This window comes from Xiphophorus hellerii, chromosome 21 (assembly GCF_003331165.1).
Source record: "Xiphophorus hellerii strain 12219 chromosome 21, Xiphophorus_hellerii-4.1, whole genome shotgun sequence".
Classification (NCBI taxonomy): Eukaryota; Metazoa; Chordata; class Actinopteri; order Cyprinodontiformes; family Poeciliidae; genus Xiphophorus; species Xiphophorus hellerii.
The window spans coordinates 15,793,123-15,820,911 of NC_045692.1; the positions used below are offsets into that span (position 1 = coordinate 15,793,123).

At 38.8% G+C, this 27,789-nt stretch overlaps 2 protein-coding genes across 3 annotated transcripts; one reads left to right on the plus strand and one right to left on the minus strand.

Annotated features, from left to right (window-relative positions):
- Positions 1 to 8: 8 nt before the first annotated feature.
- acad11 (acyl-CoA dehydrogenase family, member 11) lies at positions 9 to 27,570 on the minus strand. The gene is made up of 20 exons (XM_032551397.1): positions 27,306 to 27,570; positions 27,122 to 27,221; positions 26,257 to 26,382; positions 25,807 to 25,968; positions 25,555 to 25,719; positions 25,332 to 25,473; positions 25,110 to 25,234; positions 23,627 to 23,733; positions 23,117 to 23,228; positions 22,656 to 22,733; positions 22,349 to 22,487; positions 20,376 to 20,483; positions 18,303 to 18,401; positions 2,302 to 2,371; positions 1,609 to 1,694; positions 1,456 to 1,527; positions 1,181 to 1,335; positions 982 to 1,098; positions 639 to 748; positions 9 to 414 (listed from the first exon to the last, which is right to left on the minus strand). The coding sequence occupies exons 1-20, from the start codon at positions 27,425 to 27,427 to the stop codon at positions 300 to 302; spliced, it is 2,310 nt and encodes a 769-aa protein (XP_032407288.1). The 5' UTR covers positions 27,428 to 27,570; the 3' UTR covers positions 9 to 299.
- Positions 5,491 to 14,346, plus strand: ackr4b (atypical chemokine receptor 4b). Of its 2 annotated transcripts, none has more exons than XM_032551401.1 (2): positions 5,491 to 5,689; positions 10,160 to 14,346. In XM_032551401.1, exon 2 carries the CDS (start codon positions 10,170 to 10,172, stop codon positions 11,283 to 11,285), a length of 1,116 nt encoding a protein of 371 aa, XP_032407292.1. In that variant the 5' UTR covers positions 5,491 to 5,689; positions 10,160 to 10,169; the 3' UTR covers positions 11,286 to 14,346. The 2 variants fall into 2 exon arrangements, with proteins under 2 accessions (XP_032407292.1, XP_032407291.1); XM_032551400.1 differs by having other exon boundaries at positions 10,165 to 14,346.
- Positions 27,571 to 27,789: the final 219 nt, after the last annotated feature.

Genomic DNA, 27,789 nt, shown 5'->3' on the forward strand with positions numbered 1-27,789 from the left:
AAGCAGTGTTAATTTAGTTGCAATTTATTTCATTTTCATCCTTCACCCACATCGAAAGATCTGATCACAAAAATACTGCATCTACTTTCTTACCCAGCCACCTAAAAACTGTCTCACAGTTCTGCAATTTATTACTTTAATCATTCAAACACCACAGGTAAGTATTCATTTATCCCCAACAAACTGCAAAACCTGCATGCAGGTTTGCAGAGCATCTTTTTTCTTGCATTTTTAGAAATATTAAAATAGAGTTAATGGACTGTTTAGAATTTTTAGTTTGAAGCGTTATTGAATCAATTTTACAGCCTGGCCCGCGCCTGCTTTAGCTGATCCTTTAGTTCCAGTATTGCAATGGAAGAAAGGTGAACCTCATCGGGTCCGTCAGCGATTCGCAGAGTTCGTGCATACGAGTACCTGGGAAACGAGAGGAACAGTACAATCAGAAGGCTGAATCAGAATTAAAAAGTGCATCTTCTAATGAATTTGTATGTAATGAAACTCATTACATAATCTAAAAAAAATACATTTTGGGTTCTCATTTGCTGGAAGCCATAATCATCCAGATCACCACTTAAAGTACAACACACTGCATGATGATTTTTTCATATGCACTTCTATGCAAATTAAGAAAAACTTACATCTGTGCCAGAGGGAAGTCCCCTGACACTCCAGCGCCTCCATGAACCTGGATGGTACAGTCCACCACCTTACACACCATCCTGGCTGCTGCCACCTTGATCATGGCAATCTAAAGGACAGATTGTGACATTAGCATGCTATGCTACTAACCAGGATTTAAATGCTTAGTTTTGCAAATTAGAAAGGTAATGAGCATTCTGAACAGCTGTCAAAGTCTGAATCCCTTCTAGTTACAGTAAAGGAAAACATGCTTAATGTTTGTGTTTACAGGTGGATTTGAGACTGGGATTTAATATTTCTGCTCATGTGTAAACCAGAACCACAAACTACCAACAGTGTTACCTGTTTGCGAGCGGCCCTGCTGCCCAGAGTATCCAAGGCGTGAGCAGCGGAGAGAGTCAGTAGGCGGGTCTGCTCAATCATCAGGCGGCACTCTGCAATCCAGTGAGCGACAACTTCCTTCAAACATCACAGAAACACAACATTATTTAACCTGTCCTTCATCTGACAGCAGAAGGAAATGCCTGTGTGACTCGCTCACATGCTGGTAAAGGTTTTTCCCAAACGTTCGCCTGGAAGCGGCCCGCTGACACAGCAGCTCCAGCGCCTGCTCGGCGCAGCCAACAGCTCTCATGCAGTGGTGCAGCCTTCCTGGACCCAGACGCCTCTGAGCGATCTCAAACCCTCGGCCTTCACCTGGAGGAAAATGTATGAGTGGGGGAAGGTTATTAGGCTACTTCCTCTCTTCCATAAAACAAATCAATTTCTCAGACTTCAAAAGGTGCCGCTCCTATTTAAGGCGGGAGAGCTTTTTACCCAGGATCATGTTGGAAACTGGGACTTGCACGTTTTCAAAGTGGACCTCAAAGTGGCCACCATGGATGGCATCTGAAAAGAAACAAGGAGAATCTGTAAACCACATCACATCGGTTCAACTTTCAAATAGGGGATACTGAGAGACGATCCAACCATCATGTCCGAACACGGTGAGTGGTCGGATGAGCTTTACGCCCGGCGTGTTCATAGGTACGAGGATCATGCTGTGCTGGCCGTGCCTGAGAAAGAAGTTCAAACAACGCCCTTAAATAATGAAATGTATCCAAAGATAATCAATTTTTAGATTTTTACTAACGTTAAATCAATTTTACAGCTGTTACCGCTGGTGGTAATGCGTCATCAATTCTCTGCCAAAAAAATTATGGGTGTGTTGGAACTTAAAACTTGAAGTTGGAAACAAGGACAACGTGTTTTATATCAAGGGTGTGACTGTTAATAGATTTTGTTTCCATTAATACTTGTAGAAACAAGAGAGATGCAGATCTACGAGGGTTGTTTTTTTTTTAGATCATGTCTTTATGTAATGTAAATATGCGGATAAATACTGAAGATTAGTGTTTAAAGGTAAATGCACTTAAGTAAGTAAACTTCAATCAGGAACAGCAAATTTTAGTTGCAACCTAAAACCTCACATCGTGGGCTGAAAATGTGAGGTTTTTGGGCTCCATAGCAAAAAAAATACACACAACGAGCTAAACCTATTTGACAACAAATTGGAAAATATGAATTAAATAAAATCTGATCATTTATGCAAAATTAGAAAAATGTATAAAATGTGTAGCATAAGCAAACAAATCACAAAAAACATCTGAAAACCCAGCTGACCTGCTGTGGCCATGCTCAGAGCTGCTCCTGCACATAACGATGGCCACTTTACATCTGGCACTGCCCGCACCTGAAAACACAGAGCACAGAAACTCTGATTTAGATTTGGATGCATGTGTAGTCGCGTCATCGTGGTGGACCATAAAAACATTTTTAAAAAAAAAGACGAGCTGAACCATCCATGCTCAATGACCTTAACCACTTTATGACCTGAATATGATTGGAAAACAGTCCCTGTTGTTCCCTGGGAAGTGCTGAGCTTGGATGGAGCCTTGAGAGAGATTAACGGCCCGACAGCGGGGAAAAGCCACAGGTTGATTTACATTTCCGCAGTTGGATTCTTTTGGGGTTTTAGCTTGTTATTGGGAACAGACCACGTTTGTTTGAAATTAAACAAAAATTGGTTCTTTTCTTGACACAAAAATCCCCCCCCCCTCAACATTGCATTTCAATACTACCACTAGAGGGCACTATTCTATGCTGAATTTTAAGATTCTATAGGAATCTTCAGCATGTCACAAACCGAAAACAGTGAGCATAGAGATATGAATGGCCTCAGTGGACATTTGAAAGATTTCTTAATATGAAAAGTGTGGCATGCATATGTACTCAGACCCCTTCAGTCTGATACCCCTAAAATAAACCCCACCCCAAACAATTGCCTTTAGACATCTCCTAATTAGAAAATAATACCCATATCTGCAGAATTCATTCTCAAAAGTAAAAGTATCAACCTCTAAATGAGCTACAAAAAAAACTTTCGCTGCAATTGTAGTGAAAAGTTCACCAAGTCATTGATCCATGGGGACTGAATACAGAAGTGCACTACACTTTTCAGATACTTGCACTTTATGAACACGCAATCATATCATAAAATACATTAAAGTTTGGAGTTGTAATTTTACAAAAAGTGATATGATCAAAAAATGCAGTATTCCAGAAAGGGTGAGAAATTTATATTTCAAAACTAAAAAGACAGTATTTTATATGAAGCACTTTTCTTTTGATTTTTAGGCATTTCCTGTTTAGATGTTTGATCCCAGCGCTGTTATTGTTACTGTCTCCAAAATGTTGAAGGATTTCTTTACTTTGTTCACTGAAAGCTTTGAAAAGTGCCCTCGTTTTGGTTTTTCTGTCTCGTTGCCATGTTTACCAAAAACATTTAGCCTTTTGTAGCTTTTTACAGCCTGAGAGGCGTGACTCCAAACTGCTGATTGGTAAAAACTACAGATTACTTTGGAATTTCCTTGGTTAGAGGTCCATTTCAGGTCACGCCCATGAGGCCCAATGTACATGGCGAGGACTGATGGCCTGGCATCCTCTTTAAATCGTTGCCCAGCTGGAAAAACTGTCCCCTAAGGACAAGACATATGGTCACCAGACTGGAACAGACGAGAAGACGTGAGTGTTTTATGGAAATCACAGCATGGTAATCTCAGCACGACTGCATGCAAACTCTTTCAACCAATTCGGTGTGACAGATGTGTAGTTAGTTACTAAACAAACTGTAAAAATAACCGATCATACCAGCCTTGTAACCACAAACACAAAATATACAAACAGCTCCACCCAGTAAAAAAAAATAAAAAATAAAAAACACATCTAGGAAAGCCTGTTTGGCCCGAGGACAGGTTCAACTTTCTCATTGAACCCTTACATAAGTCACATGGACCACAATCTGAGGTGATCATGCCCAAACAAGTCCCATCCACACCGGAATGAAAACAGACATTCCAGACTCCAGCATCGACACCCAAACATGTCATTTTATTCTTTTTTATTTAAGTCACTAAATCATCCTTCAAAATGAAATTTTTTAGTTGTCAGATAAACCTTTTTTTTCCCCCATATTTAGCTATTTATTTAATTTCTGATCCCAAACAAGTTGGGTTTGTTTGCACTGTGTATAAGTGTACAAACATGAGGCAAGGGAAAGACGAGGAATGTGGCACTGAAGGATATTAAAAAACTATCTGGAATTTCTGAGGAAGCAGATGGGAAAAAAAAGAAAAAAAAACATTGGCACAGTGTTGGGTTAACAGCTTCTGAAACAGATCTGCTAGTAATAGTGTAATGCATACAAATACACAAGATCCGATCTTTCACATATGTAACTGCTTACATCCTGGTCATTCATAACTTCATTGCTGGACTGTAACAACCCTTAAACCCACAAAGACGAGACGGCCACTTGAAGCCAAAAAATATCAGTTTTTATGATCTTGACAATCAATCAATATCAGGAAAGCAAATATTTGTGGTAATATTGCAGAACATGTTGATGGCAATATCAGCTATGACAAACCAACATTTTCCTACATTCATCCTGCCATTTTCTTGGAATTTCAGAAAAACAGATATGTGTAGTATATTGAGTCTGTCCAACTGGCTAAATATATTTTGACAAAAAGACTGTGAATACAAGAATACTGACATTCAATGAAATACTGCATCCAAGCAGTTCTTTTTGTTCGCAAAGCAGTTATTGACATTGCAATGATGTATACTACGTTGAAATTATTCTATCCTGACAATTCTTCCTGTCTTGTATGCCTCTCTATTTTTCTGAAACTTTCAACAAAAATCTCCTTTAGACTCCTGACAAATCAACAACTCTCTAAAATATGTTTTATTCACATTCATTCCAAGTCATAAAAATTCCTAACTAGGAATTGTTTATTGTGTGTCTGCCCGAACCAGATATGATCCATCATGCCTTAAATCAATAAAGAAAACTATGCAACAGAAGTAATTTAACCCTCCTATATAGAGCAAATCTGCCAGTGACACTGCATAGCAACCACACCCACCCTACTGTCCACTGCTAATACATAACACACAAAACAAATGATAATAAATAATACAAAAGATTATTTACCTAATATAAATAGGATAGGATTAGAATAGGAAAGGATTTATCACACATTACTTCAAACCTTCACAAACACAGCAAAGCTCCTACTGGCTCTCCCTGCTCTGAATGACAAAGAAAAAAAATAGAGTTTATCTAAAAAGAATGAAAGACTTGAGTTATTCATTCTTTTTAGATTAACTCTATCTATATCCTTGCATAACGCTTTGCATAGACCAACAAACAAAAACTATGGGATTCTGAGTCATCAAAACTATGCATTCAGGAAATGACCCAAACTCAGACACTTGAGCACACACACACACGCACACACATGTATTCAGAGCTACGTGGAGAAGGGACACGCTCCTCGTGCCGTCAGGGCAGGGAGGAGAGCAGGCTGAGCAGCAGAGATTAGTCACTTCAGTCCTGGTGAAAACACTAACACACCTCCTCTGGACTCGGCTACAGTTTGTATGCGGCTCGCAGAGGTTTTTCTAATCCTTACTGCTCTAAGAAAAAAAAAACTTCTGACAGGTAAGACATTTTCTGATTCGACCCATTTAACACTAAGCTGGCAGAGTAATAGTATAAAAGCTTGGTTATGCTAGTCTATTCTGTTAATTCTCAACTCAAAATCCCTTTTTATGTTCCTGGGACACTTTAGCACAGAAATTAATCTTGTGTTTATTCAAATAGGAAAGAGATTGATTTACAATTGGGCTTAAAGTCAAAGTCCTGCTTCGAAGATTTTATGACGTTATTAAACTTAGAGTGAAGTCATAATGTTTGCTTTGGTATCATTACCTCACAAATGCGGCCATGGTGAGAAGTCTCAGTGTTTTTGCATTTGCAAAAAAACATTTTCAGAGCAAAATCAAATCAGAATGTTGATGCTACAGCTTCACACCAAAGCATCAGCAATAGAACATTTTATATAAAGTAGATTTAATTAAGACAGCTAGAATAAAATAAGAAAAAGGTTTAAAAAAGGCAAAAAAAAGATATTTGCATTACTTAATAAACTAACCAAAATATACCAGGAGTATCCATGTATTATAGGTAAAGCAAAACATAAATTTAATGCAAAATTAAAAGTGTAAACCTTTCTGACAACTCCTTTTTAAACACCTTTAAAACATTTCACAATTGTTCTGTAATTGGCTTGAAAGATCTAAAACAAGCACTTTGAAAGAATGGCAGCAAGTTTGAACCTGTTATAAGTGACACGCAGCTGTTGACAGTGGCAAATGCTTGGCATTTTTTCTGTTATTCCAAGAACATCTGCTACATTCACTGTCACTCCTCCCATTAGGAACATCGTACTTCATTATGTAACAGAACTGGACTCTCTGCATGAAAAAAACAAGACTCCCGTTATCTCAGCGAGAAGTCCACTCAGACAAAAAGAAGATTGAGGTTACCCATACTCCCTCAGGAATTATGTCATCAGTCTCATAACAGGCTTTGCCTTTGGGGTGGACAGGTTATTAAACTCCGCTTTGACTGAATCAAATTAGATGAAACACAATCCGCCCCATAAATGATTCTCTTGAACACCAAAATCCTGATTCAAGAAATGATTGTCAGTAATAAAAACATGTTGTTCATGAATATCGTGGATTTCTCAAATTATTTTTGTATCATAATTGATACATAAGGTATCAATTATGATATGAAAATATGAACTTTATAGTTCATATTTTCCAACCAAAAAGATGTGGATTGAATGACAGCTTCAAAACAAGCAGAAATACACTTAAAACAACTTATTTATTAGACATCATAACTGATACATATTTGTCTCAGTTTATTTTTAAATTAAAAATAAATTTAGCATCGGTCATTTGTGGCTGCAGGACACTGTTCTAAAATTGATTAATTAATTAAATGCAGTCAACGTTTTAAAAGAAAGACTTTGTACTCCATGAAAACTTCATATAGCCATCTTTGATTTAGATCTTTTGTCAGCAAGTAGAAGAAGTAGAAAATATTTAAATGAGTGGGGTTTTTTGGAAGCCAACAGATTATTTAAAGATGATCTCAGAACTCAGCTTATTAAAAATGATGACAGCCTTATAAGGTTAACAAAGACTTTACTGTATGAGGCAGTAGGACTGTCCGGACACATTGTCCTCTACATGTGCAGTGAAGTGTCAGGAAATGAGCATTGACATCATAACCAATATGTCTGAAAAGTCTCACATAATGGGATGTCCTGTTGAAGCCGTGCAACAGAGCCAGGATCCTGGGTTTGAAAAAAGTTTGCATGTCACCTTCATCCCTTGCTGCACTCATTTCCTTTCAGTTTTGGATTGCCCCTGCAGCTATTATCACACTGAGGTGGGAAAAACAAACTGCACTGTTAACTGATGTAAACATGCCATCTTAAATACCCTACAATAGATGTTATCAGCTTGCACAACAGGTTGTACAAGTAAACGTCTATAGACAGATTATACTTTATTCAATAAATCAGAAGCCGCCGTTTCCTGAAGTTTGTGGATCACTTGGCATCACTCGCTGCATGCAAACTAAGCAAACTCAAAAGGTAATTAGAAGCTCTTCGGGCCAGTTTGGTTGTTTTCTTTCATCACCCTCTGCAGAGATCCGTTTACTGTTGTTCTTGAAGCCCACACACATGCACAAAGGCTAGACTTTAGGGAAAAGCAGGGAAGATTCCTTTGAACCCAAACAGAATTCCCATTTCCTGTTTCACCACTTAGAGTGCCTTGAAAAAGTATTCATCTCCCTGTAACGTATTCAACTTCCTTGTATTTTATTGAGACTTTTATGTAACACACCAACACTAAATACCGCCTAATTTTGAAGTGGAATGAAAATGATGCAAGGTTTTGTCAATTCCCTTTTTGATAATTAGATTTCTGAGAAGTGTGGTGTGCATTTATTTCCCCCCTGATACTTGTAAATAAAATCCAGTACAGCAGCCTAATTAATAATATAAAAAATTGACAGAGCCTTTCGCAGATTAATATGCTTTAATCTAAACCATTCTATTGTAGCTCTGGTTGTGTGCTTAGTTATTGTCCTACATTTTGTTTTCTCTAGCATTGGCATTGTTATGGTCTGGCTCTAGTACCATAACAAATGAAAGGGAAGCAACGCGTGGGATAACTTAAAATAGGATTTATTTAACAAAAGTCATAACTGGTTGGAGTTATGACTGGTTCAGTCGTTGGTGCACTTCAGAGGAAGTGCACCAACGACTGAAATGAATCTCCAAATCCCTTGCAAACTCCACATAAGTTTTGTCACCTTTTTTCCAGTTTCTAAACTTCTGCCTGTATGCTTCAGGGACTAATTCATACGCTTTCAGTATTGTAGCTTTAACCTTGGCATAATCCTGGCCATCATCTAAACTCAACATAGAAAAAGCTTCCTGAGCACGACCAACCAAAACACACTGAAGCAAAACTATGCGGTCTGAATCAGACCAGTCTCTTGTCTCTGCAACCCTTTCAAACAAAGTGAAAAAAGTTTCAACATCCTTTTCACTAAACTTAGGCACCAAACGCAAGTCACTTAAAATGTCAGAGGCCTTACATTTTGAGTCCATAACACAAGATTCCGCAAACAATTTGCCGTCTTTCATCAGATTTAATTTCTCACGTTCTAAATGTATTCTTGCCAATTCAGTTTCCTGTCTTAGTTTTTCCAAAGCAAGAACCTTATCCAAATCTGCTTGCTGTCGTAAAGTCTCCAAAGCCAACTCCTTTTCCTTCTCCAGTTGCATTCTTAACCTTAGCATCTCTTTTTGTTGTTCAAAATCCAAAAATTTAGGCTTTACAACATCCAAATCCAAATCTTCAGGCATTGAAGGCAAAGACAAAACACCCATTTCAATTAAGTTTTCCCTTAAAATTGCTTTAACATTTTCTTTCAACCGTTTATCACCAACACTTATTTTAAAGTGCTCAGCAATTTTTACTAATTGTTCTCTAGAACACAGATCCAGAAATTCTGCTGATGGATTTTTATTAAAATCTTCAACAGACATAATTAAATTCTTAATCAGAAAACAATGTTTCAAAATTTAAAGTAAATTGCTGACAATTTGTGCAACACAAAACAACCAACCTGAACCTCCCCTCTAACTGCCTATCAGACACTAACTAGCTCAACCCTAGTCTTCAGAGATCAGGGACGGTGGGTACTTATGCACTAAATACCAGTAGAGTGAAAAAAGCGACCAGAAAACTGGCAATCTTCTCAACACTACGGCTGTGCCCCCGAGACAATTGCTCTAACCATATGATCTCACACTACTATTTTTTTTGAGCACATGAATCCCAAAGGGGAGACACGCTAAGGCCTAAAGGAGAACCAGTTCAGATCAGTCATACTTAATTGCACAAACCAGTCAACAATCACACTTACCATTAGAGTCGTCAGAAGAAATGAAAGCAAATTACTTACCCCAAACCAGAAAAAAGAAGAGAAAAAAAACATTTCTCTAAAAATAACTCAAGATTCCCACACTAACTTCCCAAAAAGCTTACTAACTGAAAAAACTGTCGCGCCAAACTATAACATAAATTTGAACGAGCCCCCAATTTGTTATGGTCTGGCTCTAGTACCATAACAAATGAAAGGGAAGCAACGTGTGGGATAACTTAAAATAGGATTTATTTAACAAAAGTCATAACTGGTTGGAGAGGAAAGGAAAAAAAGAGGAGAGGTTGACAGACAAAAAGAAAAGGGCTGTCCTGGTGAGAAAAAGGTGGTGCATTTTAAGCTGATCTGATGTCATTCATGGAGACACTTGCCAGCTGCCTCCACTTCCAATCAGCACCAATCAGAAGATCTGGAGCAGGGATGCTAAACCCCAAAGGAATAGCCTTGGGCCGTAACAGCATGTATACAAGTCTATAGGCTTTTCCATCAACTCTGACAAAATGAGAGAAAGTTTAAGAATTGTGAATATTTCTGCCAGTTAAATGTTCTCCTATTTCACTAAGCACATCTTTATATTATGCTCTTCTCAAGTGCAGGAAACATGGAAGACTTCTACACCAGTGATGATGCGGACATCAGTTTCAACGATACTTATGAATACGACTATGAACACAGCGTCTGTGAGAAAGAATCGGTGCGTTCTTTTGGCAGCGTCTTCCTCCCAATCATCTACACCCTGGCTCTGGTGGTGGGCCTGGCTGGGAATGCCTTGGTGGTGGCGGTCTACACGTCCAAGTTGAGACTCCGGACCCTGACTGACATGTGCATCCTCAACTTGGCTATCTCAGACCTGCTGCTGCTCTTCACCCTGCCGTTCTGGGCCGCCGACGCCATCCATGGCTGGAAGCTGGGCGTGGCTGCCTGCAAACTCAACTCCTTCCTCTATAGCACCAACTTCAGTTGTGGCATGCTACTGCTGGCATGCATCAGTGTGGATCGCTATCGGGCGGTGGCCCAAAACTCAGCAGGCAGAACTGGGACGGATACCGGAGTCAGAAGGCAGTGGATTTTGGTGTGTGTGACACTGTGGGCTTTAGCCAGCTTTTTTGGCCTTCCTGAACTCATCTTCTCCACGGTGAAGACTTCCCATCACAGGACCAGCTGCACGGCCATCTACCCAACCAATATGGCCCGACCTGCAAAAGCTGCCCTGGAGCTGCTGGAAGTCATCCTCCGCTTCCTTGTTCCCTTCCTGGTCATGGTGGTCTGCTACTCATGCATAGGCCGGGCGCTAACTAAGGCTCCTGGGGTGCGCAGAGAACGGAAATGGCGAGCGCTTCGGGTCCTCCTCGTCGTCGTGGCCGTGTTCCTGCTCACCCAGCTGCCCTACAACGTGGTCAAGCTATGTCGAGCGATGGACATCATCTACCACCTCGTCACGGACTGCGAAGTGAGCAAGCGCTTGGACCACGCTCGGCAGGTGACGGAGAGCCTGGCGCTCACCCACGCCTGCATCAACCCCGTCCTCTATGCCTTCATCGGGTCTTCCTTCAGAGGACATGTCCTGAAGGCTGCCAAGCACCTTGGACAGAGACTTGGAAGACACTCAAGGCAAGTCAACGAGGAGCCGGCGGTGGAGATCGCACTCCACTCAGCGAGCCAGAACCAGTCTCAGTCTGGTTCGGAGGACCAGGACACCAGCACATTCACTATCTGAGACTTTAGCATGTGCAGTGTTAGCCACCTTTACTGGCATTCTTGGTCAATATGTGTTAAAAGCCTCAAATTAAATTCATTTTTATTGCAGTAGCATATTCTCAAACTAAAATAAATTGAGTAAAACATCTCTTGCTAAGAAATATTTAGGGCACAATAATTGATACCCCCAAAACTATCATTGCACAAACTATCATTGCCCATAAAACAGGACTCATACTATGACATTTTCACAGAGGTAGCACACAATTCAAATTAAAGCAAAGTTTACCAAACTCTGCACATTTACCATTTTGATGGTAGATAATTGAGACTTAATGGATTAATGTAACTGGACTAATAGGTCAATTTTTCTTATTTTTCTAAATTAGAACTTAACATGTTTAAGATCATTATGATTTAATTTTAGTTTTATTTTTTGGCATGCAACAAGTGCTCTCACACCTAATGTGAGGGTTGGGCATGAAATACTTTATTTTCATAAATTAATTGGTTTTACATTTTTAAAACAATTATTTTTCATCCGAATCATTTAAATGTAAAATGTTAAACAGCCTGAATTAATATACCTTTTATTCAAAACCACCCCTAAATGTCTTTTAGTCACAAACACCCACATATTATTTACAGATAAGAAAATCAATGGGGAAACTTACAGTATAATAATGTGTGTCGCCCTGGGGCACGTCAACATGAGGCAGGAGGAAACTGGAATCTAACCCATAATTTTCTGATTGCAAGGCATTACATTAACTATTGAGTCACTCTTAAGACTTTGCTAATTACTTCTTGAAGCCTAATATTATCATATTAAAGTGCTTTAAAAGCCTTAAAAGCAGAAACCCTATTCTTAATTTTACAGCATGTGATTATCCTACTGTAATAAAAGAGGAATTTGTTGAAGGGTTTTTTACAGGTATTTACCACAGGCACACCTACAGTTCTCTGATACTATATGCCTATTTACTTGATATATATATATATATATATTTACATGCATTAGCCGTCATACAAGCTAGACAGGTGTAGCCGCACATAACTTAATGGCTAAAAAATATGTAATATAACGTTATACGCACTAAGCTATGTGTTTTGTATAAATTATGTATTTTCTTAAATAAAAAAACAAGGCCTCCAGCGGCATGCATCTTTACAATTAAATGCAGCTGAATCACAAGTTGCTCAGGGGAACCGTTCAGAACAACTCCAGTCCAACTTTACAATCAGCCCTGTCTTCCAAAATCTCATCTGCATCGCATTTCATCACATCCTGCGGCTTTGGGTTGGGATGACGGATGGCTCGGTTGCACAGTGGGTGACCCATTGAGTCGAAAAACATTTGGCAAGCAAAGACAGGAGAGCTCGCAGCAGGAAGGATCCTTCCATGCTATTAGAGTAGTAAACAGCAAAGTCGCATGTTCCTTAGAGGAGCTTAAAGCCTAACCGCTGTTTTTCATCCACTTATATTTGTTTATTTCTATAAAATAAAGTTTAAAGAGCAAATGATTTGCAGTGGAAAAGAGCCTCCCACTAGATCTCGCTTTTTTATTTTTTTTGATGCCACTATGCACGATAATGCCAGACCAACCCTGATACACTTCACATCTTGGCTCAGAGTGCTGGGTGGCCAGAGTCCAATGTTTAATAGTTTGTTTAAGCCTCTGTGCTTGACAACAAAGAAGGTTGAGTTTGTCTTGGCAAAGCCTGGTCTTAAAATCCACCTCAGATACCTCCAACAGACACGATACAATCTGTTTACTTTTTTTGGAGTGTTTAGTAGCTATCAGCCCACCTGAGTCAGCCTCTCTAAATCCTTAAAGAACATTGGTTCGTACATCAAAGACAGATGTCTAGCCTCTAAATGTATTTTTGCCAAACCTCAGCAGTGTAAAAAATTATAAAACAAAATATGTAGTAGAAAACCATGTGAAGACGAGGTATGGGACTTTGCAAAAGTATTATCACCTTCACAAATTGTCCCATTGCAACCACAAAGTGATGTAGATTAGTGCAAGGGGGATAAAAAACAACATTTTTTACAAATGAAAATCAGAAAAGCAAAGCAACCTCTCACTGTAAAATCCTGTGCCGCTTTCAGGCGTCACCCAATTAGTAAATACAGTCAACCTGTGTGCGGTTTAATCTCAGTATGAATATGGCGTCTTCTGTGACGGCCTCAAAGGTTTCTTAGAGAACATTAAGCAACAAACAGCATCATGAAGAGCATACATCAGAAGGGTCAGAAAGAAAGCTGGTTCCAGAGCAGCATCCCTAACTTTAAACATGTCAAAGACAAGTCTTAAGAGTCCGTCATTTGAAAATGAAAAGTGACTGCAGCACAACTGCAAACCTATCTAGAAAGGGACTGTCAGGAACAAAGCAGAGCATTATTCAGAGAAGATGACAAGAAGCCTATGGCTACTCTTGGCAACAGGCATCAACAGCTCAGGCAGAAAAAAGCCTCTGGTGATGAAAAGCCACAAAACGTTCTGTTTTGAAGTTCACCAGAATTATGCCGGAAACCCAGCAAACGTGGAGGAACATCAGATTGCATGCGGAACAGTGTTTTGCATGTTATTCCTTAGCAGGGTCACAAAGCAGGGAAGAGTCAGTAGGAGGATGAACTGCGGGCTATACTGGAAAAAGACCTGGTAGAAACTGCAAAAGGAGCTGAGACTTTTTTTTTTTGCACTCAGTAGAACCGCCTGAAACATCCAATCCTGTTGTTTACACTGAAGTGTTCGCATGACCTACACTCAAATCTAAATTAAAATGTGCCACAAGATTTGAAAACTGATGTTCGCAGGTGCTCTCCATCCACTCTCACTATGCTAGAGCAATTTTACAAAGACTTAATTGCATCAAACAAAGTATTCAATTATGCAGCAAATAATTGAATACCTTGGGCAAAAAAGGGGGGCAAAAAACAAAAGCACGCCACACCTTTCAGATATTTTTGTTTATTATAAAAAAGTGAAAAACTACTATGTGTATTTTTATTCTGTCACTATTGTGTACTGATCTACAATATAAAATCCTAATAAAATACAAACTAAAACTGAGATTTTGTTCTCACTTCAGAGGGTTAAGATTTAAATTAAAGTGACAGTAAAGACATGAAATGAAGGACTCAAAGGAAAAATTGAGATTAACTTTAAGAATTGCACTACATATGGAATGCATGGCCCTTCTCTTCTGGTGAGTATTTTGCCTCATTCCTCCAAAAAAAAAAAAAAGAAAAAAAAAACAAGTGCAGAATTCTACAGTTTGAAAGAGATAAAAAACATCTAGAAAAATGTGCGGTTAGAAACGTTTTTTGTTGTTTTGCTTGTGTAACGATGCCTCCCACCCCCCAAAGCATGAAGATAACAGATAGCAAGCTTGGGAGTAATTTGAGTGCATTATCATACCCATGGGATAGAATTATACAGTTTCCACACCACAGAGTTGCATTGCCAACCTCTGTGCACCCTTTCATTTAGAAACCACGTCTAACAGCTTCAGGGGGAAATGGTGAAGGTGAAAACAGCATCTTTATGTGATGCATACGGTTTGGAGGAACTCTAATAGGTTTAAGTCCGGGATTGTATTTCTACGGCAAGTAGCTGTGCTTTAAAAACAGAAACTAAATTGTTTTTCCTGACCATGAAACCTTGGTTAAGGAAGTTCCTTTCTGTTTCATTATGGAAAAATAGACGGCAAAACCAAACCAAAGAATCCCCCTAGTAGATTCTCTGGGACTCACCCAGAACACGTCGCTGAGGAACCAGCATTGATTACTGGAAACAATGAGTCGACCACAGCAACACTACCTTGGAATTATGCTGAATTACAACAGCTCTGTCAAGTTTCACTTGTCTTGTTTCCTACTTAGTGGAGTCAAACAGTTCGAGTTTGGGTATTATGACTCATAGGGATATAAAAAAAAAACGAGGACAGGGCAATAACCACGGGTCACAGAGAGCAACAACCCGTCCATCAGCACACCCACATTCTTCCTGCTAACAGGAAGATATATAAATGCTGGCAGAGGATCTTTGTCACATCACACAATTCTTTCCATCGCAGGACATTTTTGCCTCCAAGAAAAGGAGGAAGGTTGAGCAGGAAGAATGTCAATGCAGATGTGTGACAGACTTGAACTATAAACTGTGGATTGATGGCAAGAAGAAAGAAGTTCAGGGGAGAGAAGAATTCACATGCAATTCAACAACCAGCTTTTTCATGATAATGTGAGGCAAACTTTCAGGTCACACATATGAAGAAAAAAAAGGGGGGAGGATATGATTTATATAATATTGCATATCATATAATATGATAATAATATTAATTCCTTCTGTAGTATTTGGGTTTTAAAAGCCAAAATATTTTTTTGCAAACTCCACATTTACATTAGTGAAGGTGAAGGTAGGACAGAGAAGGATTTTTCTGGCAAGCCTCCCATAACAAGGGACACGCCCGGGTATGGTTGTTTCCATAACAACTATCATAGTTGTTATGATAGTTGTGCCAAAGAAATTCCACACTTTGCTGTGCAACAGTGAGCTTTGTAGATTCTTTTTTTTTTCTTTATACCATCCTCCTCGTTGTGTGTGGTGGCAACTTCAACGTGGATTCTCATCCGGCCTTGTTAGCCAAACCTCCAGTTGTTTTAAAACTTTAATTGCTGCTCTGACTGTACATACAGGCAAGTTTGAGCCAGTAATTGTTTTCTGGCAGCAATTTCCTGACATGAATTAAAACACACATTGGCTTTAATGGAATGCAAGGAGCCAGGAAAACACTTGCAGGAGAATTGTACTGTGTCTGACTTTTTCAGTTAGTTTTTTTTTGCAACTTCTTTTTCAAAAGAAATATTATCTATATTAGCACTGTGAAGTAAAAATGTGCCAATAATGTAAAAAATAAACAAAAAAAAACATTATTTCATACCAAAAACAAGGTGAAATGTTTTTATAGAAATAAGTAAGCAGTTAGAAAAGTTCCATCCATCCATCCATCCATCCATCCATCCATTTTCTGTACACCCTTGTCCCTTAGAGAGGTCAGGAGGGGTGCTGGTGCCTATCTCCAACTAACGTTCCGGGCAAGAGGCGGGATACACCCTGGACAGGTCGCCAGTCTGTCGCAGGACAAGTTAGAAAAGTTGAACTTGTACATTTTTGTAAGACAGTAGCTACAGTTTCATTGTAGAAAAAGAAACACAGATACATCGGCACAGGTGATGATTTTACTATTGGGGAAATAACATGACAAGGAGTTGTAACACTACTGCTGCAAATTAAACCCTAGCTGCCACATGTCTACCAATGTTTCAGTACATTTTTTATGAAGAAATATTTCTTCAGGAGTTGCTGACAGTCTGTGTCATAAACACACAACCCACCCAGAAGAGATGCTGCAATTTTACTGAACTTCTAACTTTTTTGTTTAAATTTACATGCTGAATTGTTACAGTATAAGAACTTATTTGTATTTTGACTAAATACAAATGATCTCAAGACTGCTTAAGGAAAAAGCCCCCCCAAAAAATAAAATAAATAAAAACAAATTCTATGCTACCGGTAATAAATTTGTCCAGCTGATAATGAGCTGAAAAGCCAAAACATTTCTAAAGAATGCAAACATCCAAGTCGGAAACGGACATACATCATTAGCCTTACTAGTGCAACCAAAAAATAAAGAAAATTAAAAACGGTCAAATTAATTTTTTTTAGTATCTTTCATTAAACTTATCACATTCTGCAGCACTGGAAAGGTATGTTCTGTTATCTTTCCCATTTTGAAAGGTGTCACATCATATTCACGCTTCAGGGAAACAGACAGCTATGGATGTTAATTAAAAGTTCCTGGATACTAAATAAAGTAAAACATATTATTAGTCGCACCAATAATTGCGGATTAAAAATCAGTTATTTAACATGGGATTTCTTTCCCTATGTGATAAACACATTATCAATTTAAGGGTTATATATTTCTCTTTTTTTGTGCGGGGTTCCTGCTCATGCAATAAAAACTAACACTTTGTTAAAGGCTTTATTTACCACAGCTGTCACAATATGTGAAAGCTGCTGCACCTGGCTTAGGTTGGGAAGAAGATTAAAGCCTGCTGGAGTGTGTTAAGGGCGGTGTTATAAAAATACTTGAGGTTTAAATGTCACAGGTGTGGCTAAATGTATTTTGCTTTGTTTTACAATAATCCCCCCCCCCATTAGGAAAATTTTCTCAAATTAATAGTTGGGTTTTGTCTTGTGTGACATCATCCTGTTGAGCATTTTTTTTAATTCAGTAAATATTTAAAATGTAGTTTGTCTTTTAAAGCCAATTAAAAGCCAATTAAAAAAAGAATCATACGAATCAAAATTAAATGACAAATTTAATGGAGGCAGTGCTTCTAAGCCTTTCAACATTTACTGATTACACGCGTTACCTTCTGTTTTGTTTTTTTTAACCAACTTCACTCCTTTTGAATGACTCACATCAGAGGTAACACTTATTTCCCCTGACTCTCATGGAGAGATTCTTTATAACACTTGGAATCCATGACCTTTTACCACATTTATCTTCTGGCAAACTAAAAGCCTATTTTTCACAAAAAACAAAACAAACCACATTCAACACTTTTGAGCTCATTAAAAAAGTTTTATGTTATATAATAAGCATTGCATGAGTCATCTGTATAGTTTTATTGTCCATATGAAAGCACTTTGAGCTCATATGCATCTCTTTAAGGCTCCGCTAAAAAACATGGATAACATCTTGTTTACATCTACAGCTTGTTCTCTCTGAGAGACAAACCTTCTCTGAGACAATAAAATTTTCAGGTTTATTCTTCCAAAATCATTCTCTCATTTTATGAGTCTGTTCCATTTATAAAACGCTCTTAAACAAGCTCTGTTATTCCAAATAAAACTACTTGCTCTGCGTTTATTAAGTTTAAAGTGTTCTGAGTGCATTTTGATTCCCTAACAGGATAGAAACCTTTTATAGAGGATCAAATAACGTTTGACGTACTCACCACTGCTCCACCACTTTTTGCCGTTTATGATGTAGGTGTTTTTGTCTCTGTGAAGTCTGCACTCCATGTTAGCTGCATCGCTGGAAGCAACGTCAGGCTCTGGTGGTAAGAATTTAGGAGAAAATGAGTCAACGAGACTTCCAGGGTTTTCCCGTGTCTTTGTTTTAAGCTCAGATTCCAGCATAGGCCGCAGTCAGTAGTTAATATAAATAAAACAGAATGCTCAATGCCAAAATGTAAACGATTGACCAGCAAAAGAGAGATTCATGTTCCCACATTATCCGGTGAAAGAAATAACTGTTAACTTCCCCCCATAAGAAACCAAATAAACAAACAACAAAAAAAAAACAATTGTGTTTAGAAAAACCACAGGGATGTTTGTATTCTCTGTAATCACCTCTAGAAGTGGCATGTCGCCATTTCCAGGCAGCGTGGGAAGTACATGGATGGAAATTACTCAGTATTTGTTGCCACTGGCAGGTGATGTTTTGAAATGGGAGATTTAGTGTCAGTAGCGGCCGAGGGTAGACTAACCTCGCTTCAGACCACAACCATTCACATGAATCCAGTGGAAAGAAGCGGAAGGATTTTGTAGGAATAGATCAGAACTTTCAACTTTCCAACCCTTTATGAGTTCAGCTGTGAACATTTGTGTTCACGCCTTGCTTTACAAAGAACAGGTTATTCCAAAAGTATTCAGATCCCTCAAAGCCTTTCAGATTTTTCATGTTTGAGCCATAAACTCCCTTATGTGTTATTCATGCTGACTGCAGCTATAATCCTATCAGGAACGGTGCTCTGTAAGATGTTCAAAGACTGGAAACAACCATGTGTGCCTCAGTTTTCACGATGTTGTTTGTTCTCTAAAAAACCTTGAAGGTCTTCACAGAACACCTGGATTTACGTCGAGATTAGATTATATGCAGGTGGATTTTATTTCAAAGCATCCAAGCAAAGAGGGGATTGCTTGGACTTTTAGAGTTTTATTAGCAAAGTAAATAAAAATGTGACTTTTTAGATTTTTATCTGCAAAGTAATATATATATATTTTTTTAAAATCACATACCTGATATCTTCTACTTAATTTATTCTTCTGATGATGTATCACATAAAATCGTAATATATATTTAAATTTATGGCTGCAAAGTGAAGTACAGTGATACGGTGTGAATGAGTTTGCAAGAGAGAAATCAAAAGAAGGGGAAAATAGCTGAAGTGTGATCCTTCAGAATGAAGGAGAAAAACTCCTGAGTCATAAACTCTGGTTCTGTGCTTAAAGCTGTCGGGAGAGAGGTTGGGTCCGAAGACAAAGAGATAAAGTCTTCTGGGAATATTATGTCCAAGAGTTTAAAAAGCAGACCAATTTCTAAATACTTAATTTTTTACTGTCAATCCCTCTGTTCTAAAAATCTACCATGAATTGTGAATCTACGTATTTTATGTAGATCCAGATAAATTTTGGAGGATTTTGATCTCAACAATTAGCCAGTAAAACTGGGAGCACTAAACTAAACCTCCCAGTTTCCATTGGCAGAAATAAACGGTGGCCGAGTCTAAATATTCAGGCAGTGGAAACTGTTGCTGCAAAACCACATAAACCGAGGAGAAGCTTTAATGTTGATGATTAATCCCAGGAGGTTTGACCTTTACTGTTAAAAGATGGTCTTTTTTTAAGAGCCACAAAAAACAAAAAGAACGAGACACTCTAATGGAAAGTTTACTCTTCCTGTTTCTCGATCCCTCGGAGTGACTGCATTTGCAAAAAATATTTAGCAACCTAATCAAATTTAACTCATGACTGAATAACTTGGACTGTATGTTTAAATCGTAGCTTTTCATTTTACTTCACTTTAAAAGCATATCATTAATAAAGTCATGACTTCAAATTAGAATACATTATTTCTTAACCTCAGATTTTTCCCCACTGGATAAATGAACTAAATTTAAAAGTTTTCTACATTTTTATTAGGTGAAAATTTGCAATAAAATAATTTTAAAAAAGATTTCAAGGCTATTCATTTATTTTATTTTTTTCCAGTATGGTTGCCGATAAATACTTGATCATATTGATACCTGTCATACAGAAGCAGGAGTGAATTTCTCCGCTCAGTAGAGGCTCCAGCCATTTCTTCTTCTGCTCCTCGGTGCCAAACATATGGAGCACCTCCATGTTTCCTGTATCTGTGGAAAAACATCATTAGTGGAGTTTCTATACAAGCTTCTTCTACATGCCCATTCTATTGGAGGAGTTCTTTAATCAGAAATATTTCTTAATAAATTAAGCCAATAGACTTAAAAAAAATTATTCCTATGTCTTGGTAGGTTAGCATAACTGGAAACATACCAAGACATGGCTCTCCACAAAAACAAGTCAGGCAAGGGTAACATTAATGAGAGAAGCAGCCAAGAGGCCTATTGGACTCTGGAGGATATCCACAGGTCAGGTGGGAGAATCTGTAACTATTAGTGTTGCAGTTCACAAATCTGGCCTCCATGGGAGTGTGGCAGGAAGAAGAAAGTCCCATTTGTAGTTTACAATAAGCCATGGAGGGGAAACACATGGAAGCAGGTGCTAAGGATCGGGTAAGACCATAAATTGATGTTTTGCCCTACAAAACAAAGTGATCTATGTTGTGCAAATCATAGTGGATTTTTTCCCTGTTATGGGAGAAATAATGGGATCCCAGAGACAGGTGATGTGGGGGTGTTAATATACAGGCTCTAGAGTGGATGAGAAAAACTTCCATCATTGCTGAGGTAAACTCCCAGTTCCCAGCTCACATATCAGGCTTAAAGAGGAGTAGATGACACAAAAATCTTAGAGAACTTGCAACCTCAAAACACAACAGCCAGGTTTCTTCTTGCTGATTTTTTTCCCTCAATTCAATACTAGGCAACCTCACATCTTGGCAGAAAAGCTCCCTTAAATTAATCTAAAAAACAGCTTAGTTCTGTGGATTATGGACTTTCCGACAAAGAGGCCACAAGGGGTGTAAGTGAAAAACATGTTCTGTACTGAGGTTTGACTACAATACCACAGAGATTGTAAAAGAGTGTCACCGGGCGTGGCAGTGGCACAGGCATAGAGCCCGAGACCCGTGTGTGGAGGCTGCTGTCCTGGGTGCAGCCGTCATGCTCATGGTTCGAATCCACGCCTGTTGACCTTTGCCACATGTCTCCCCCCTCTTTCACAAGCCACATTCCTGTCAAATCAGGAATGTAGGTCACAGACCAACTATGAACTCTTGCTACACTGCTGGACTTAGACTACATAAGTACTTCACACAGCACATAGTCACCATAAATGCACTGCACTTTTTGCTATTTGTGCATGTTTACATACAAAGTGTATATGAATTTTATGAACTCTGTTACTCTTGTACTACTCAAGTGCCTCGGAAAAAATAAATAAATTAATTCATTGCATTGAAAACCAACACAGAACTTCAGTGAAACCCAGTAGTTGCAGCATCAGTCTCCCAGGTGTTATTATTATTTTTTTCTTTTTGTGTAGAACAAAATTCAACTGCGAATATTTGGAAAAACGTGATATCTGACGCTCACAGACACTCTCCATCCAATCTGACAGAGTTGGAGCAATTTTGCAAAAAGGAATGGGCAAAATTGACAGATGTGCAAAGCTAGTGGAGACTCGCATCAAAAGACTGGCAGCTCTAATTGCAGCAAAACGTTATCAGGGAGGCTGCAAGTCAGACTTCACAGATTTCTATTTGTAAAAGAAAATCATGTACAATTTTCATTCCACATCACAGTTATGTCTTGCTCTGTCTTGTCTGTCACATAAAATCCTGTAGGTGTGGTTGTGTCATAACAAATGTGAAAAAGATTAAGCAGGTTGAGTTTTGATTAAAAATGTTATGACAGATGGAGAAAATGTATTTTGTATGCAAAGACAACTTCAACAGAACATGAGAGAAGTTAATATATTCGTGTAACTTAAATAAATAAATGATTGTGACATTTATGAGCCCCATATCTCAAAAACACCTCAGGATATGATATTATTTAGTTGCTTTCTTTTTTACCTGGAGCTTGGCAGTTGAACAGTTCGGGAGCGAAGAGGCAGCGGCCCGTTTCTTCTGCGATGTAGGCATAATCCAACTGAGTGAGTCCACTGACCGCCGGCAGGAACAGGTTCCACAGCCCGGCCTGCTTGGCTTTCTCCTGGGCTCACAGAACAACATTTATTACAAATCTGTTAAACGGAATGAATGACACTAGGCTGAGTCCACGGCGAAAACAACTTTGGTAGACTTTGTTAACAGTGAAAGACCTGGTGAAAAAGGACTGAAATCCAAAGTTAAACAAAGTTGGTATATTCTTCCAGCCTACCTTTAGATCCTCTATTATTTTTGGAGCTTGCCACCTCAGAGGAGACTGGGAATGTTTAGTGTAGTATTCTGCAACTTCCTGAGGAAATAAACAATTGCATTATGAGAAAAAAAATAAAATAATTCCATCCTCATTTTTTCTCATCAGTGAAAAGCCTTCTCATGCAATACAAAAGGTTAATTTGCTCAAGTCTTAAACTGTATTTTGTTGGTTTGTTTTGGTGTGCCCAGTTCTTTTACAACAAAGCCAAGTGAGTAGATATTCTTTGATGTTCAGTGAACAATGAGGGCTCTGTGTGCAGTAAAAAGCAAACTATCAACAGACTTATGGTTTTCTCCGTTTAATTAACTAATTCATGTGGCACGGATGAATTGGTCTGTCAGATCTTCCCACGTCAAAATTAAGCGTCTGTCTGAGCAAATAAAATGCCCCCTGTCCTCGTTGAAGCTCTTGGCACTGACCTGCTGAGCAGGAAGCACATACTGCTGCATGAAGTCTTTAACCTGCTGGAGCACAGCCTGGCCTTTGGCAGTCTGAGGGAACAGCCTGTCTTTTGTTGGACCTGCGAGTGGGCTGGTAGGAAACACATCGGAAACACGTGAAAGGTTGGCAGGACGCACTCGCAAAGCTCCAACTCCTGCTTGCTTAAGATCAGTCGGCACGTGGATTCAATTAGTATTCTTACCTACAACAACAATAAATTCTGGTAACGAGCCTTTTGATGTCAGCCATGGTGGGCAATAATTATACTGGTTTATTCACATTAAATTCATCCATCCATTCATTCATTATCTTACATGCTTATTGCAAGTTGGAATGAGAGGGGTGCTGGTGTCTATCTCCAGCGGACAACGAGGGAGAGGCGGGGTCACCTTGGACAGGCCACCAGTCCGTCGCAGTGTTCACATTAAATTATAACTTTTAAAATAAGTGGATTTCTGTGCATTTTTCATTTCATTAGTGGAACTAACCTTTTGGCTAACTGCAACGCTACTTTAGCCAAAGGCTCAACAGTCTGGCCGTATTGATCTGCATCGGGCGCGCTGGCGTTACCCAGCAGGTAACGAGCATAGACCCCCTGCGATAAAACAGAAAAATAATAATTTGAAGTGAAAGACTCACAACTGTCATTACAACATGAGTGGGTGTAACTCAAGGACTGGCTTGGATGCAATATGTGGTACGATGTTATATTTCAAGGGTCACATAACCAGGCGATGCATACGAATAATGTATTTGGCCATTTGGGTAGATGCTAATGCTCATTGTAGAGAAGACGTTATGCAATATTGATGAAAGAAAAGAAAAAAGTAGGTTAATAGTAACATATACTGCCATTGCAGTTTACAGCCATATGAGAAACATATACAATGTGATGCAAAGCTGTAAAAAGGGGAATAAATGATACCTGGTAAGCATGTTTTTTTTACAAACAAAATTCTGAAAAGTGTGTCTTGCATTTGTGTTCAAACCGCTTTAGTCTGACACCCCAAAATAAAATCAAGTGAAAGTTACTGCACTCAAAGCTTACCAAATTACTGTATATTCCTGAGTTGCACCTTTTTTTCATATTTTGACCACTCTCCTGCGACTCACTAATGTAAGTCAGGTGCAACTGACATTGCTTTTTTTAATTACTTCTTTCTGAAGAATTTTTGACTGTTAAATATAATTTCATACTGAAGGAGAAGAACCAAAGATTAAACATTGCTGTCTCTAGTTGTGAGGAAAACTATTCGCAGGCTGAAAGCTAGATGAAGTCTATAGATGGACGCATAAAGATCAACAGTGTACTGGCGATCTGTGCTACCTCATCAGATTTTCCTACCATAGTGCGTCTAGATAACTATATTTCAAAAGGCTGTACCTTTTGAAACTGCTACCCCTGTTGAGGCTTGTGAACCGTGCAGTTACATCTCCATGCCCTGGTAGTTGCCAAGGAGATGAATATGAATTACTTTGCATGTGGGCTTTTATGGTGTTATTTTAACGCTTAGTGCAACACATCCGCCTCAATGCCAGCAGACGTTCATGCCAAAGTCAACAATTTCCGGGAGTTTGTTGAAAAGTAACTGAACGCAACGTGTCACTAGATCATATCAAGAGCACAGGCAACGTTTCACTCATGTTTGACAATAAGCTATTTTGCAAAGAAGAATGGGCAACAACTTTCAGTTTCTACTAAGACTCCAAAAGACCTAAGCATGTTGCAACTTCAGCTACAGTGAAGTGGTACCACATAGTATTGGCTCAGCAAAGCAGAATACAAATGCATATCACAATTTTAAGATGTTTTTTTTCTGAGATTTTAAAAAGTCATCCATCCTTTTTCATTCTTTATTTTTCTTACACTAATAACACACACTGAAATTTGTGGCCATAAAACATACACCGATATGGTTTAGTTCTATCACAAGGGCAAGTGTGTGTGCACAGCTGGATGTGGTGGAAAACCTGAGAAATTGCAGCTGCTTTAAACAGAGACAGAGCCAAGTAGAAGTTCAGCGGCGGCAGGGAAGCAGATGGGATCCCCCGACACCTGCAGTAAATGGAGATCAGCTCACTAGGTGATGGGATACCTGCACAGAGAAAAGTTTTATATATATAAAATGTTGTTTTTTATTTGAACAATGTGTGAATTATAACAATCACGACCAACATTTAATTTTGCATTACCTTCTACTTCTTTAAGGTTGAATATAAAGCTTTTAATTTTCAGATCAGTGGGGCAGTAGAGAGGCACGAGGAAAAAGGCCAGGTCTGCTAGAGGGTTCCCAGTGGTGGACAGCTCCCAGTCCAACAAGGCCATCACCCGGGTCTGATCATAAAAAGGACAACCGATGAGGTAATTGGTGAAAAATGCATTCTGTGGTCATAACAACCTTCCAGGAAGTCTTGCCTCAGTTGGGTGGAATATCAAGTTGTCAAGTCGGTAGTCTCCATGGACGAGTGTGACCTCATCATCTTTATCTGGTAAGTTTCTCATCAACCAATCACAGAGCTCATTCACAGCAGGAATGTCTCTATGGGCTGATGCAGTGTACTGCTTCGTCCATGTAGACACCTTGAGAAATGAAGCAACAATTTTTTACATTACAAATCTGACTACATACATACAGATTTAAGAAAGCTTGCAAAGTGTTTAGCTAACTTGTCTCTTGCAGTATCCCGGCCCTCTCCCGAACCCTTCAAGCTTTAGTGATGGTAAATCCAGTGAATGCAACTTTGCCAGGTTTTCCACTGCAGTTGTATATACGGACGTTCTTTGAGCTGGACTCATTCCAGGGAGCTGAAAATCCCTGAAAATGCGGCCCTGCTCATGATAAAACATACAAAACAACAGATAAAAATAAATTGAATGGGTATGTTATTGTGTAGTACATAGAATGCATTGCAGCAAAAGTATTCACACCCCTTGAACTTCTTGAACATTTCCATCATGTTACAACCATAAATTTCCACGTATTTTATTGAATTTAAGTGTCCAACACAAAGCTGTGCACAATTATAAAATACAAGAAAAAACGCTTGAAAGGGACTGTGTGAAACAGATCAACTAAATGCATATGTTGTTGTACAGTGCATGCATTCAAATGCTTACCTTTACATGTTCCATCAAATAGAACTCTGTTCCTATTACTTCAGCATCATTGCAGAACAAAAGCGGCTGAGGAACGGGAAAACCAGCAGAGAAGAGAGCCGTCTGCACCCGGTACTCTCTATCCACCTGCAGGATGTCCGGACACAGGTGAGCACCACTGAATGCAACATGGAATGCCCTCTGAGCGCTAAGGCCACATTTGGGTTGTTCACACAATAAAGGTGAATCTTGAGTGTTGACACACCAGATAAAGATTTTGACCAGACCAATTATTATTACACTCTTCTCCAATAAGCTGATGGCTGTCAAACAGCTGATTATCAGCCATTATATCTCATCATTGCTTGGAGAAACAATGATGAGATATCCAAGGCAAAAACAATTAACTGTCATTTTGCAATGCTGTCCTGTGTAAGCACTGTCACTTCTAAATGTTGTGAAAATACAGATTTCTGTAAGAAAAAATATATTTTGAGAAGAAAGTTTAAAAATCTGCGCACAAAAGTAGAAGAACTACTATTTCACTTAAAAAAACTCAACCAACTGCACACATAAAGCATGAGGTAACTGCCTCATGCTTTATGCTCACATAAAGCATGAGGCATTGTCATGCGTTAATGACAATTAATATGCGTTAATTGTCATTAACGCATATTAATAACAATATATCGTTAAATCGACGGAATAAAACAGATTCGCATCACTGTTCCAGTAATAATCTGCAAATTAAATAGGACTGCATTGCTGCCCTCTGCGGGAAAGAGACAAAACTGCATCCAGAAAGTTGGGAAATTTACGTGCAATATTGTTTAAGGTCTTGAAACATTGTTGCCCACGTGATTGGCAACCCATGGGTAAAGCTCACCTTGTGCGCCCCCGGCAGCAGCTCACCGGGGGGCTTCTTCCTGAGAACATAATTAGTTGAAGGCGTCTGAATCAAGAAGGTTGGGTTGGACTGGCCAGCGCTGCAAAGATAAAGGGTATCGTTAGCATTCTTATCATTAGTGACTGGGAAAGTGAAAGCAGACTGCTGAAATTAGTTATTTTACCTGTACTGTCTCACGGTCAGAATGTTGTTCTTAGATACCAGTGACTTCTCATGCAGGTATCTTTGAAGGTTGCCAACATTGAACTTATGTTGTTCTCGCACAGATGTTGGTTGGTCTTCCATGTCTCAGGCCAAGTCTTCTGGTTTAATCATTACCTGACACTGTTGAGCTGAGCGGATTGCGCAAACATTTCACAGGGCTGAAGTTGGTTTCTTATTCAAAGATTCAATTTGACCATTGAATCTACTTCAAAGATTATGTGCCACACTGATTGGGATTTGTGAATAATTAACTTTGTTTATGAAAAATGAAGGCAATTTTAGTGCTATAGTCTTAAATGAAGATGTAAGTAGTGAAGAATATTTCTTTCAAGTTTGATTTTTTGTTGTTGCAGTTTTTATGTTCAAACCCATCTAAAATAGCTGCAACAATAGCACTGAAAATTCCTTTAGTGTTTTCAATTAGAAAGTTTTTACAAATTATA

What these genes read in the sequence shown, in the direction of transcription:
- ackr4b (XM_032551400.1), top strand. Translation starts at nt 5,629, where the DNA reads ATGCGGCTCGCAGAGGTTTTTCTAATCCTTACTGCTCTAAGAAAAAAA. An exon ending in AAAAAAAAAACTTCTGACAG is followed by an intron (nt 5,690 to 10,164) that starts GTAAGACATTTT and finishes TCTCAAGTGCAG; the next exon opens with GAAACATGGAAGACTTCTAC.
- acad11 (XM_032551397.1), bottom strand. Translation starts at nt 27,427, where the DNA reads ATGGAAGACCAACCAACATCTGTGCGAGAACAACATAAGTTCAATGTT. An exon ending in CTGACCGTGAGACAGTACAG is followed by an intron (nt 27,222 to 27,305) that starts GTAAAATAACTA and finishes TTATCTTTGCAG; the next exon opens with CGCTGGCCAGTCCAACCCAA. An exon ending in TGCTGCCGGGGGCGCACAAG is followed by an intron (nt 26,383 to 27,121) that starts GTGAGCTTTACC and finishes GACATCCTGCAG; the next exon opens with GTGGATAGAGAGTACCGGGT.